We start from the raw sequence: 14972 nt of genomic DNA on the forward strand, positions 1-14972 counted from the left end.
CTCTAGACCAAGGAGATTCAGAGAACACCCGCAAGTCACTATTGAAAAGGCATGTTGCCTTTTGACAAAAAATTTTAACTGCCAGAGGAAATGCTGTGCTATCAGGGGTAATTATAGAATATGATGGTATGAAAAATCAAAGGCTGCAGTTAACAGAGCTGTCTACGCCGTATGTGGATTCCCATTGTTGAAACTTCTGAAAACATACTTGGCACCTGAACTGTTCCTAATGCATCTCACTGAGCATGATGCAAGCTTTCTTCGCTCACTCAGAGGCCACCAGAGGACCCTGCAACACCTGGCTCCATTCCTGCTAGCCAATCTCTGCTGTACTGTGAGACTAAGGAAAAGCCAGCAAACAGCTTGCCAACTGTCAAAATGCCAGATGACTCCACAGACATCTCCACTATTACAATAATGTTATAAATTCACTGATGTCATGTACATGGGCCATGAACCTACTGGTTACACTTAGGCTGATTTTGTAAAAATAAAGAGTTGGAGTCAACTAAAGAAACTAATTAAAAAATAAGTAACATATTCACAAAAGCTATTATATGGTTTTTTAAATCACTCAGGTTATTAGAAAAATAAGATGAACAAATATGATAAATCTAATCCTCCCCATCCCATCTTTTCCTTTTTGAAAAAGAATTAAAGGAGGAACTAGCTTGTCCTTCCCCTGGAACAACTGGTACTGTTAACTCATTTCTCTACAACTGTTTCTCTTTGGCATGGCTACAGACATCCTCAGCACATACTATCCAATTTTCTGAAGGGAAATATGATAAATAAAACATCTAAGTGAGAGACATAGTAGATAGCACTTATTCCCCTGAGGATCTTCATGGTACAGATGCAAGAAAAAAAAATCTGAACAGACTTCCCATTTGCACAGAAGCTAAATAGCTATATTAAATCTTATTTTAAGAGTTTCCTTTTACCTTTGCTTCGTAACCATTAACAACTTCTGCTTTATCTGTCCTCCAGCCCCAGAATCCGGATTTAGTTCTGATAAAAAGTGAACACCACAAATTTCTACATGTACAATATGCCATTCAGATTTATCCCTGAAGCCTTTACAGTTTTTCCCCCAGCTTAAGTTAGTGAACGACACTTAGAAATCAAGGTCCTATTGTCCACAAAGGGATGCAATCAATGACAGATGGCTTAAACAGCCCCACCCACCACCCAGTTATGAATCAACTTGCTTCACTCCAGGCATACAAAACCTTCACTTTTGGCTTCTTTACAAAAACTGTCAGCATAAGGGACAAAGATGGTGACATTTATTGGACAGCTGTCCTGAAGAAATGAATGACGATGACCAGTGTCCAAGGTCTCACCACATGGTTGTTTCTGGGCCACAGCACTTATCTGGGACATCAGAAACTCTGTCTCCATAAGCAGCCATGTCTCCCATCAAGGAATTCTTAGAGCAATGAAGCACAGAGTACCCTGCTCCTTGGAGAAAGTAGGCAGGGCAGGAACCGTCATAAGGCTAGCTCCAAGGAGAGGCTATTAAAGCCTGCAAATTGGCTTGTGAATCGCCACTCTATCAGATCTAGTACAATGGGGATGGGGTGAGGGGAGGGAAGGATATTAAAAGTAGTTTTCAGCCCAGCTGTTAATTTCAGCAGCAGCAGTAGCTGCAACACTGGTTATGTGCCCATAATTATTCAACTCTACATACTCCTGAATATATTCAGGAACAAATAAAAGCCCAGAGAGTTTTTGCTAATTCTTTCTCTCATTTTGAGAGTGTCTCACTATGTACCTCAGGCTGGCCTCAAACCCTCAATCCTCCTGCTTCAGCCTCCTGGGTACTAGGATTACAGGTGTGGAATAAGGAGGGTGCCACCACACTTGGCTCTCTCTCTTTTTTTTTTTTTAAAGCAGTGTGACCTAGGAAGTACTACTACTCAGAGAAGAGCCCAGACCAGCCCTACTCTTTGTCTAGGACATCACATCCTAGCTCTACTTGACCCTGTATGGGGGCAAAAGCCTGCCTTCTGCTCTGGCCCCCAAGTGAAGTGGGATGTCATGCAGGGAGCTCAGGGAATAGCAGCAGCCACAAAAAAACAAATACAATTATTTACATTTTATGTTTCCAGTTTCCTTTTCTTCCAATGGGATTTGGTAAATGAAATTTGTCTGGATAGGGCATAATGCGGTTTCTGTGTGTGTTTTAGCCCATCATAGTAAGAAGGGACCACAGCTTTACTTTTCCTCTTAGTTGTCTACAATTAGTGCAACATGACCCATGCACGGAAAGACAGGAATCCTAAAGGGATTACACCAAATGCTAGCTAACTCCAAATTACGCTTCAGGGGCATGGAGCTAGGGCCCACACCTGACTGATTAATAAACCACAGTCCTTATGGTCATCAATAACTGCAAATCAAGATATTCCTTTGAATTAACTAATTCAACTCTTAGTCCTTTGTCTTTGCATAAGTCACTTGGTGTTTAAACTGGGAAATTGGTTTCTGGCACACAGTCCTCTGAGGGACTGAAGAGTGATAACTCTGCTCCACTTCATCCTTCACTTCATCCTTCACATCTGCTAAGATAAAGCTATGTTGTTCCCTAAGGACCCACCAAGCTCTTTGGTGGTTCACATCTGCTTTATCACAATCCTGACTTCTATTGCCCTTTGCATTTCTATTTTAACAGTAGTGTAGTTAGTAAATTCAGTGTCTACCCCATTTTAAAATCAAGATGCTTTGTTTTACTCCTTGACTCTTGGTTAACTCTGCATGCACAAGTATTTGAAAATGACAAACCACCCAGCTTCGTTCTTGTGTCTTGTTCTGCCTGTTTCCCCTGAGACCAACATACCAAAAGCCACTTACTGGGCACTGTGTCTTGGCAACTGCTATACAATTTAGAGGAAAACTCTGAAGTGACAGAAAATGTTTTAAGGTGGGTACAGTATAATCTTTCAGAGAAGAGTAAAATCCAAAGTGCAACCAGAAAGTATACACTGTCAGGGGAAGGTAGTAATTTGCAAGAATCAAAAAGCTTTGAGTAACAGACTACAAGAAAAAAGTGGACAAAAGTGACTACCATAAAATAGGAAAGAGCTATACAGTCCTCATAAAATAGGAAAGAGCTATACAGTCCTCATAAAATGGGTGAGAGCATATTCAATCAAATGAATGCACACACCTCTAGATAGAAATAGCTGTGTATACTTTTTGTACCAGCAAACCTCACTCTTAAGAGTGACTTAAATCCTTGCTCAATGAATGACAAATTCACTGATCTCACATCTAATTATGAGCACCATAGAGCAGCTGTCTTCCAGAGATTCTCACTCAGCACCCACTGTCAGCAGTTGCAAAAAGAAAGTCGGCTTGAACCATTTGAAAACCTTGTGACCATACAAATACACAATGTGCCTTCGTCCTCAGTACAAATGGAACATGCTACCATTTCCCATCTGCACTTACTGGAAGTAAAGCCAGGAATTGCCATCCTCCCTTTATAAGCTACACTTATTAACAATGTCTTTAGCAATTGTGCTGCTAATCTACACAGGGAACATTCTTTCTTCTCATACATCTAAGAGTCATATACTCTGGAGACTTCATCTTGAAACTCATTCATTTTTTCCTTGCAGTTAAGGAAACTGAAAACTAGAAAGATTACGCCACTTACCCAAAGCCACAATTATTTAGTAGCCCTGCTGATGGCACTCAGTCTTTCCCACTCCAAACTCATCTCTCCTGATGGGCCATGGTGATAAGGACAGCCTCCTCAACAGAGCCCTAAGCTGAAGCTGTCCTCCCTGCCTGCAGAGGCACATGTGAAAGCCTGGAGATACCTCTACAAGACCCTTCTAAGCAAAGCCATAGTTGGTAGAGTCATTGTCGCTGAAGGAGAACAGCTATCAATTGGTAAAGTCAGTGTAAAGAAGCTGGAGGGAAGATTTCCCTGGCTCAGCAGATGTTATTGCCTACCAAAGCAGAAGCAGCTCACGGATATCACACAGGCTGTGCATTCTGGCTTTTCCTTCTACTATAAACAGATACCCTAATTACACAGTCTGATCTAAATTAGAAGCAAAGGGCACTTAAGTTTAAAGTTTGACTAAACAGAAATCTCTCAGTTTTATTAAACAATTTTATATTGGAAACAAAGAAGAAAAGAAAAACTTAAAAAGAGGGCAGTTTGCATACTCATGAAGAAGAAAGAATGCCTAAAGCCAAGGTAACTGTTCATTTTAGCCAGGTTATGCTACTTTGGTTTATAGAGAGCTGGATGTGACATCCTAGGCAAACACTAAGGGCTCTCATGGATTCCCTCAGTTCTTTGTGTCCCATGGGAGACATGTGGCAGCTTCTCCCTCACTTACACTCAAAGGCCCCCACAACCTCTGCATGACCCACAGATGGATGACCCAGGGATGGTGTTCTCATCCGGATTAACCAAAGCCCAGATCTCTCTGGAGAATTCTCCACATACAGCCTAAAACTGAACCCCTTTTAGACTCTTGTTTTAAACTATTAAGTCTCACAAATGAGAAAAGGAGCCATATTTACCTATACAGTAAGGGTGCAGATGAATTCAATTCAAACCAATTTTAGCTTCCAGAAACTTAAAACTTCATGGTTTAGGATTAGGGAGTGTTGTAGATACAAAATTACCAAAACAAAAATAAGAGCCAAAATTCACTAGATAGCGCTCATAAAAAAGAGTATGAATACATTTTTCCAAGATTTAACCAATGTGCTACAAAAATGAAAGGCAATGTAGGACATCAGCTACTGTTCCTATGTGGTTAAGAGTAGAGCTCAACCTTAAAACCGACTAGTATTTATTATGTCATTAGAAAAAAAATTCATCCATAATTTCCAATTAATACATAGATGTCACTAAAGATGGCAGTACAGGGATTAGACATTAAAATCTAGAGTCTAAATTCATACCTTTCAAAAGCTATGTTTTTAGTATCAAGGCTGGTGTTGATGACTGGGCTTGTGAGCCGTCTCTCAACTTCCCTGCTTTTTGGCTTCATCAAGTCCAGAGTGAGGCGCTCCATTTCTTGGGAAAGATCAAAGTGCTCGGTGGTGACCACTTTGTCATCATGGTTGACTTCCATCAATTCTGCCCAGTTGTCTGTTCATGGAAACAAGCATAACAAAGCTCAATGCAAGGAAGATATACAAACAAGGAAGTCTCTGTTGTAAAAATGCATGATTTTTCATATTTTCCTATCAGATGCTATCTGATAAAACCTAAAGAGTATTGACTATTGAATAACTACTTGCACAGAGATTTCCTGGCCAGCTTTCCAACACTCATGGGAAGCTCTGGAGTGTCTTCTCCAAAGATGCATATTTTTTAAATAATTGCATTCTTTATTAGCAATATATTTCATCTATGACCTTTATAAAATACATTATTACTAAACATAGATTATTCACATACCACATTGAGTGAGCATTGCCATTTCTCACCCTCCATAAGGAGGATCATGCCTAACTGTGGAGGGCAAATTAGGAACTACAAGACAAAGGCTCACATGTCACAAAGGTAACACTACTGGGTGGTAAATGACATGTGCAAGACAACTAGCCAGAGAAGAACTCAGGTAGAGATAAAGAGCTGAATAATTAATAAGAAGAACCACCCCCCTCCAATAGAGTCCCACATAGTATCAGACAGATAAGGCCCATGAATACAAACACAGTTTAATGGTTAAAAATCACTCTATAACTTAGCTTGAGCAGTGATTACTACAATGGAATCACTTACCTTCCCCCTTAAAGATAAAACTACGTCTCCCTCTTATCCAACTCATATTTTCAAATCCCAGCAATGTGATATCGACACGCAGTTTGGCACCACTTTTCCAAATGCGACAGACATCATTTGGACATATTCGGGAAACCAAGGGCACTGGAAGAGAAAAGTATAGTACTGAGAAAGACCTAAGGGTCGTGCAGAACACCCACCCAGGCCAGGAACTTAGGATTCTGCCTTTAATAAAAGGAGGGGAATAGCAAGATTATGACTATCAAACAGAACTGGACTTGGCTCCCACATTTAATATGTAGGAAGTCACCATTAAAAATAAAAATGGAAGCCAGGCTTGGTCGTGCATGTTATAATCCCAGCACTCAGGAGGTTGAGGCCAGAGGATTGTGAATTTGAGACCAACCTAGACTACATAGCAAGATCCTGTCACCAAAAAAAGATTTAAAATAAATTTTAAAAATTAGAGGGGCTGGGGCTGTAGCTCAGTGGTAGAACATGCTTAGCATAGCCAGGCCCAGCGTTCAACCCCCAGCACCAAAAAAATAAATAATTAATTAGAAATAAAAATGGACCTTCTGTTCCATTTGTCAGAGAAAGCTCTAAACAAATTTCCCAAGCGTGTTCTCAATCCCCATATGAACCCTACTTATTGACCCCCATAAAGTATAGAGTATGTCCATCTGGCTTTTCTCATTCACATGTGCAATTCTTGCCATATGGCTGGGAATGTCCATATTATCATACGCACCACTTAAACTATCGAATGCCTAAAATATGCCACTTGTCAATAAAACCTGAAATCGGAGTAGTTATCTGAATTAGAAAAGAACTCCTTGGTTTCTCAGAAAAATCTGAAGTTCTCTTCTATTATAAATGTTTTACTTCATTTAAATACTTCATCACAACAGCTGTGACATCTTGCCTGGAAATGAAAATGGTTGAAACCCTTGGAGTTAAGAGTTATTGTCAACTGATCAACAAGAAGCAAATGTAGGGCACAATGGCTAGGCATGGTGGTGCACACCTAGTCCCAGCTACACAGGAGACTGCGGCAAGAGTTCAAGGCCAGCCTGGACAACATAGTGAGAGCCTGTCTCTTTGGGAAAGGACAGAAACAAAACAGCAAGATCCTGAGTTCGTTCCCCAGTGTAACGAATAATAATAATAATAATAATAATAATAATAATAATGACAGCAATAAGTGATGAAAGGAGAGACAAAACTGTCCGTATGCGGACTGGTGGAGTGGCTCAGGTGGTAAGAATACCTGCCTAGCAAGCCTTAAGGCTCGGAATTCAAATCCCAGTGCCACAAAGAAAATAAAACTGTCCATATGCTATATTTATACATGTTTGGGGCAAAAGTACAGTTCTTGGGGAGAAAGATGAAAGGAAAACAAAGTGAAAGAAGAGGTAACTGTTTTTCCTTATTTTTTTCTATGCAGTTCCTAGATCTAGATTTAAAACATACATATATAGCTTTTACAAAAGAAAAACATATATATATATATACATGCTGAGTAAATTTGGAAACAAAAATAAATTAGAAGCCTATAGCCACTTACCCCAGCTGGTGAATTCCCATTTCATCTGTACATAAAAATCTGGAGCCTGAAGGACAGATAAAGGTTTAAAACAGATGAACTTCAGCACTATTAACAAATACAGCAAGGGTTAATGCAGCTTTTAAAAAATTAAGGGAGAGCCGCACACTGGTGGCTTACACCTATAATCTTAGCTACTCAGGACACAAAGTTCAGGAGGATCACAATTTGAAGCCAGCCCCAGGCAAATAGTTCATGAGACCCTACCTCATGAAACAGGGCTGGGAATGGATCAAAAAAAAAAAGAAAGACAAAACATCACAGCCTTTGGTACCACTAAATAAGTTATTTATGGACTGTCTATAACTTCAAGTAGAGAATACAAATCAACTACAGTTCACTTCTACAGTGAATACAGGTAAAATAAAACAAAAAAAAATCATTTACACTGAATTTACACATTAAATAAGTCACTTATTGCTTGTCAAATGGACAAATAATAGTTTTAGTTCCTCCTACAGTTAGATAAGAAAATAACAAATACAAAAGACCTAAATACACATCTATTCTTAAAACAATACATAAAATTATTTCATACTTCATGGAAGGCTTCATTTTACTACATAGGAAATGAATATCTTAGGCATGAATTTGCTTACATGTCACAGAAAAAAAAAATTTTAAGTGCTCAAATAACAAATAGTGACTGTCTTACTTAAGACAAAGTTGTTCCTTTGCTTGATAGAGCTATTAATTTTTCTTAAGAAATGTGCTTTAACTAAAGCTGTAAAGCTGATTTAACTTACATGTTTAACAGATATTTGAGGGAACTCACTTCTGTGCTTAGGTTAAGAATCAACATTGAAAATTGAACCACTGCTACTTTATTATCTCCTGCTGCCCTGAGAATACTCCATCTGGTTGACTGGATAAGACAGTTCTTTGAAGTAACAAAGATTATCCAAAGAAATAGCAACCATCATCCTAAACAACCTATGAGTCTAGAAGTAAAACAGTTAAAAGAAAGGGCTCTGGGCATTTGAAGGCAACCTGGCTGCGACATCTGTCACCCCATTAATCACCAGGGTTGATTTGGGTGATCTGGCTAGCTAGGTGGGTGTCCCATTGCGCCCTCTCCACTCCATGTGCATCCCTCCTGAAGCTATGCACTCAAGCAAAGAGGATGACCATCCCCAGTGCAGAAGGACCTTCTTGGGTCAAGGGTATATGAGTAGTCATTCTACCCTGTTAGAACCTCTAAACAAGCTCTGAAGAAAGGCCTCTGAGAGTCACAGAACTCCTACACTTTAATTCACAGATCAATAACTGCCCAAAAGCCAATAACTGGGAATGCATTAAAAGTCACAAACTGGTGATTCATGCCTGTAATCCTAGCTACTAAAGGAGGAAGAGATTAGGAGGATCGTGGTTTGAAACTAACCAGGGCAAACAGTTTGTGACACCCCATCTTGAAAAAACCCTTCACAAAAAATGGGCTGGTGGAGTAGCCCAAGGTGTAGGCCCTGAGTTCAGGCCCCAGTACCACAAAAAAAAAAAAGGTCACAAAATACTAATGGCTGGAAGTGACAAGGATGGCAAGGAGAAGTAGCACACAGACCTACAATGTGGATCTCAGCAGGCCCTGAAAATGCCTGCACAGTAACTGTGCTCACCAGTGTCTCCTCAAGATTACCTCTGGGCATGGTATTGCTTTTAAGCTACTCAGCAGGCAGAGATTAGGAGGGTCATGGTTTGGAGCTAGTCCAATCAACAAAAATGAGACCCTATCTCAAAAATACCCAATACAAAAGAGGGCTGGTGGAGTGACTCAAGAGGGAGAATGCCTGCCTAGAGAGCATGAGGCCAAGTTCAAACCTCAGTACTGCCAAAAAAAAAAAGTGTCTAAATAAATTGTGTTTGATGTCCACTGTCCTTAAATTGTAATTTTAAATAGTACTTAAAAAGGTAAGCTCAATGACCTAGAAACATAATTTGCAAGATACCCCACACTTCAACAAGATGGACAGGCAATTGGTGCTGTTTGACAATCAAAATATGTTCACTATTCATGACACTTTTAAGGAATGTGCCCAAAGGTGTGGAACTGTGTCTCTACCTACTGTAGCAGCACTTAGCTCAAAGTATGGCATGGCCAATCTTATGGCTACCTCAAGAATTTTGTGCAGCAGCTCAGGAACTCCTTCAAGGGCCATAGACGTGTTGTGGTAGTCTCGGTGTTGAAGAACTGTGTACACCATCTCAGGATCTCCAGTACTCACAGCCTCATGTAAAACTAGAAAACAAAAGGGTAAGATTTGCCAGGCGCTGGTGGCTCATGCCTATAATCCTAGCTACTCAGGAGGCAGAGATCAGGAGGATCACAGTTTGAAGCCAGCCCAGGCAGACAGTTTTCAACGTGCTATCTCAAAACACCCTATCTCAAAAAAATGGGGCTGGTGGAGTGATTCAAGGTGAAGACCCTGAGTTCAAGCCCCAATACCACCAAAAAAAGCGGGGGGGAGGGAGTTTAATCGCCAAGTCTTCTCATACCTTCTGATCAATTCCAAAGCCAATTTGAAAAGTTATTTGTATAGATCAAAGGACAATATCTGCATCAAAGGGGGAGAAACACTGTGTAGTCTAAGTTTATCAGGTATGACCATAACTTCTGAGTGCTGGCTCGCCACTGAGTAAAAGAAAGTGGAGCATACTACTCTTGCGAAACCTCTCCTACCCTTTCCTACCCCCATTTCCACACTGGTTCCAAAGCTCTGACAGTGTTTCAGAGTTAGCTCTCACTGTGTGGTCACAGAATTACAAGTAGATCTGTTAGGTAGGACTTGCACTTATGAGTATCCATGCTCAGTCAACACAAAATCATTCTGACTAATAGTAAAAGAGCTTGCAAAATAGTGAAATGCCGCGAATTCATAAGAGGCTATTTCTAACAATAACTTATTTTCAATTTCTGCCTACCTGATGGAGTAGGAGCTCAGCGGAGTTCCCACCATATTCCCAGGGTAAAACTAGCCTCCACACTAATGCATGGTGGAGGGTTTGCATGAGGACTGTTTCTGTTAAAGACGTCACCCTCCATCCAAGGTTCAGACCACTGTGCTGCAGATCTGCTGACCAGCATCCTGGCTCCCATCTTCTCTCCCCCAACCTCCCCATTCCAAAAGAGGTACATCTGACTTGGAAATAAATCATGACTGAGATTAGTTTTTTCAGAAAGGGAAATTGAAATCAATTAAATTATTTTACAAGTATACTTGCCTGTCCATCCCTGACGATTTTCTTTGGTCACATCCGCTTTATGTCGGAGCAAGACTCGAGCAGATTCCAAATGTCCCAAAGAAACTGCAAGGTGCAATAACGTTCGACCTCGTGGATCCAGGGCCTCCACATTCTATAAAGTAAACACTGGCATTTATGTAACTAGATATACGAGAACATGAAAATGCATTTGAGAGCTGTATCAAGTATAAAGTATTTAATAAGTAAATAGAAATACTATTAGACAATAGTATTTACACATTAATTACAGCAATGCATGTAAAAATGTCTATTTGCATGTGTGCACAGTTGGAATATCAATTTGAGGACTACAAACAAAGATGATAGTTAATGAATTATTTTTAATTAAATTACTCTTTTTAAATGATGAGTTCCTTTTTGTGTGAGGTGCCTAAGGAAGAACCATTACTATAGGACTCAGTTCATTCAATGTAACCTTAAGCTCTCAACAGCACTCAAATTAAGTCTAAAAATTGCTAGAGGCTTTCATGAAATGCAATCACCCTACAGAACAAAGGGAGAGTTCTCAAGCATATACGAGCATTCAAGTCTAGAACAGGAAGTATAGGAGTTTAATCAAAACTGAAAAACAGAAGAAAATTGGGTCATAATAAAATTACATTCTTTAGCTGGATTCACACCAAAACACTTCTCTCATGATTGTGTATTGCAATCCAAGTGCCCTGAAGTAGCACACAACAACCAACAACCAACAGCATCTGCAGGTCCCATTAATCATGAGTGTTTAGTGTGATCTACCAGGCAAGTACACAGATAGAGAAATGTAAGACCGCCCACATCGCTTCCTTCTGTCCCCTAGAGGGTATCTTCTTGTGCTAGACATACACATTTGGACTTTATGTCTTCATTTCTATTCTGCTAGTATGACCTTCAGCACCATATTGCGTCTGCAAAGCCAAACAGTAGGCTCTCTGACGTAAGTCTCCAAGACTGAGCAGACAGTACTGCCTGCAAAACAGCTCTGAAAGTTCTTCCAAGGACACAAAGAACTGCTGTGGGACTTTTGAAATGTAAAACCTTTTCAAACACCTTAACACTTCTTGGGAAATGTGCATTATCTTGATTTGAGATGCTAGGTGTTGCCCAAGCACTAACTGCAGGCTCCAAAGATATACAACATGCCATTTAGGAAGGAAGGTAAAGTGGGACATGGGTAAACAGCCACAACCCAACAGCTATTCAACCTCCCTTTTTGCTAAAATTACATCTATTATAGTTATTGGTCAGGGAATATAAGAACTATTAATGCGGAATACTAGAAGTGGTTGAAAAACATTGTGATAGCTGAACACTAAGCCTCCTGAACCAATTCTATGTCTCAGAGTTCTCAAGTGCTGAAATCTAGTAATCCCCCTTATGCAAGAGCCCCAGTGGATGCCTGGAACTCAGCACAGTACTGACCACTATATATGCACTATATCTTTCCTCTACATACAAGCATATGATAAAGAATTTTCACTTTCACACCTAAAGGAAGCACGTTACAGCATTTCTCTGGCATAACTTAAGTTGCCAGTATCACTGTTCTTGTGGTTTTGAGCCCTTGTTAAGTAAAATAAAGGTTACTTGAACATAAATACTGAGATGCACCCCCACAACAGTGGATACTGAAAGTGGCTACTAAGTGACTAATTAGCTGGTAGCATATACACTGTGGATTTGCTGGACAAAGGGATAAATCAATCTCACACAGGACAGAGGAGGATGGTATGAAATTTCATCGCACTACTCAGAACAACCTGTAATTTAAAACATGAATTGTTTATTTCTGGAATTTTCCATTTCATATTTTCAGACTGCGGTAACCATAGGTAACTATAATCACAGAAAGTGAAACCTCAGGTAAGGGGAGACTACTATGCCATCATGTCTCCTGATACATGGTCCACACCATCTCCTATGATTTTTCTCAAGGGTCTGGCAGTCTATCACACCAAAGAGATTGAGAACTCCAAAAGGTAGGGTCCACAAATTACTAGTTTCTGCCACCCTACTCTCTAACTTGCATTTAATAATTATTTTCTTAAAAGTTACAGATCTATGAACTTACGAACTAAGGGCACAACAGTTGATCCTTTAGGTTTTGTCTTTTAAGTTTCCTCAGTCATGAGCTGTACAGAATTAAAAATACTGACTCCCTAGCTGCACACTGGTGGTTCATGCCTGAAATCCTAGCTATTACTTCTGAGGGCCTCCAGCAAACGGCTGCTAACACACCCTTCCTTTCAATTCAGTCAGTCACCCTCCCTCCTCGCCTCTCTCAGACTGTGCTAGGCCTCAGCTGTGGTCCCTACCTCAATTCAGGTGGGAAAAGGTATCTAAAGGTGGCTTTCCTAAGTAAGCCTGAGTCCCAAATGACCAAGAGGGAGTATCCTGAAGCAGAGGGGGAAGATAAATGAAGAGGGAAAAGAAGGGTGAATATGGGCTTAGAGTGTGACTGAAGTGGTAGAGTGCCTCACAGTCCTGAGTTCAAACACCAATACCACCAAAAAAAAAAAAAAATAGAAGAGTGAATATGGTTGATGTATTTTCTACACACGTATGAATATGGAACATTGAAACCTGGTCTAAATCATTTTAAGAAGAAGAGGAAGAGGGATAACAATAGAGGGAATGAACAGAATTGAGGTATGTTATATGCATATATGGAAATGTCACAATGAAACCCCTTGCACAAGTATTATTAAAAACTTTAAAAAAAAAAAAAAAAAGAGGGAGTACCTGGAGTGCCTCCAAGCACTTCATCTTAGATGGCTCATTACTGGCCCACAGCCAATGGCACCAACTTGAACATGTGCCCAGTGGCCTCACCTGGCGGGTCACAGACTGCAGTGGTTCTGTCAGGCTCTGGATATTGCTGTTGCCTGGAAAGTCCTCTTCCTCTTGCCTGACTATTATGCTTTCACCTGCTGGCTTCCAAGAAGGGCATGCAGGATCTACAGTCAGACCTCATCTGCCACCCTCTACCCCACCAGACCCCAGAGTTTTCTCTATGCCATCTAAGATGCATGGACTCACCTCTGCATTGTTCCTGTCCATGTTCATTCATTTCCCCAGCATCGGAAAGAAGGCCAAAGAAGTTTAAGAACCTCTCTAGTTGAATGACATAACCAGAATACAAATACTTTCAATTTCAGCAGGCCCCACTGAACACAAAAGGCTTGATGAGTTAAGAGGCACTTTAAAGTGCTTCATCTGGTCAAGTATGTGTTGGAGGCCTGAAACAATCTCATAATTGGCAAAGTTACATCAATGCCAGCATTAGCAATATTGTGAGGTTGGGACTGAAACATGTGCTTATCCTCTTCAGCTGGATAAACTTGAATCTTTTTGTGCTGCAACAGTTCTTAGAACAAAATAAAATTCTTACTATCAGTGTGCCTGCTTTGAGTCTCCCTGGCATGATGGAAAGAATAGATAGCAGAAACTCACTGCCAAACAAAACAGTAAAGAAAACAGCTGATTTTATTGCTGAAATGAAATGAATTCTTTGCTTTTTAATATGCAGTCAATACTTGTAGAAAAGTTCCTTGTAGAAAAACTGAAACATACATAAAAGAAGCTCAATTGCTATGTTTATAAATGATGATTATAATAAAATCAGCAGCAGCTCCTGGTAAATGGTGTTGTTCCCATTTACTATCCTCCTGCACCTTCAGATTCGTTATCTTCATCATTCTCCACAATCCTGAAATACAGGCATTTTTACTGATGAAGAACAGAGAGGGGAATGTGGGATTTAGCTGGGTGCCAGTGGATTACACCTGTAATCCTAGCTACTCAAGAGGCAGAGATCAGGAGGATTTAGATAGAATCCAACTTTCTGGATTCAAATTCTCTCTCAGACACAGGTTAAGCAAATAACTGGGCTTCCCTTCCCATCTCTAAGATGAGACTCTAATAGCACCCACCACAGACAGCTGGTGTGAGAATTAAATTGAAGACTGTACAAAAAACATGGCCCTGTCTGGGTCCCTGCGATAACCAAGTCTCAAGATTCAAGTTGGATTAGGTGGTCATTTCAGTCAAACTTCCCAAATCAAGATGCACATGTCAACATCACCTGTCAATGTCCCCTCCCTAGAAGCAACTGCTGTACCATGAAATGATCCATAGTGATACCTGATAACAAAGTCAAAACCAAAGAACTAGCAATTATGGGGCAGAGCACGATTGCTCACAATTGTAACCCCAACTACTCCCAGTCACTCAGAAGGTGGAGACTGGGTAACTGCAGTCCCAGTCCAATCAGGGCAAATTCTGAAGCTCCTACCAGAAAAACAAACTAACAGCAACAGGACTGGGGACATGGGTCAAGTGGCAGATCATCCCTGAGTACTGCTA

The 14972-nt window shown here is 40.4% G+C and overlaps 1 protein-coding gene across 2 annotated transcripts in view; it reads right to left on the reverse strand.

The window, feature by feature from the left end:
• The window catches only part of Ankrd13a (ankyrin repeat domain 13A), a 33440-nt gene that overhangs the window by 12109 nt on the left and 6359 nt on the right, over window positions 1–14972 (reverse strand). For both annotated transcript variants that reach the window (XM_020159770.2, XM_020159768.2), the window contains exons 2-7: window positions 10587–10719; window positions 9479–9603; window positions 7332–7377; window positions 5765–5908; window positions 4936–5125; window positions 945–1011 (exon numbers count right to left, since the gene is read on the reverse strand). In XM_020159770.2, coding sequence (XP_020015359.1) covers window positions 945–1011; window positions 4936–5125; window positions 5765–5908; window positions 7332–7377; window positions 9479–9603; window positions 10587–10719 — 705 coding nt within the window. The remainder of the gene's footprint in view (window positions 1–944; window positions 1012–4935; window positions 5126–5764; window positions 5909–7331; window positions 7378–9478; window positions 9604–10586; window positions 10720–14972) is intronic.

This window comes from Castor canadensis, chromosome 18, assembly GCF_047511655.1.
Source record: "Castor canadensis chromosome 18, mCasCan1.hap1v2, whole genome shotgun sequence".
NCBI classification, from domain to species: Eukaryota; Metazoa; Chordata; class Mammalia; order Rodentia; family Castoridae; genus Castor; species Castor canadensis.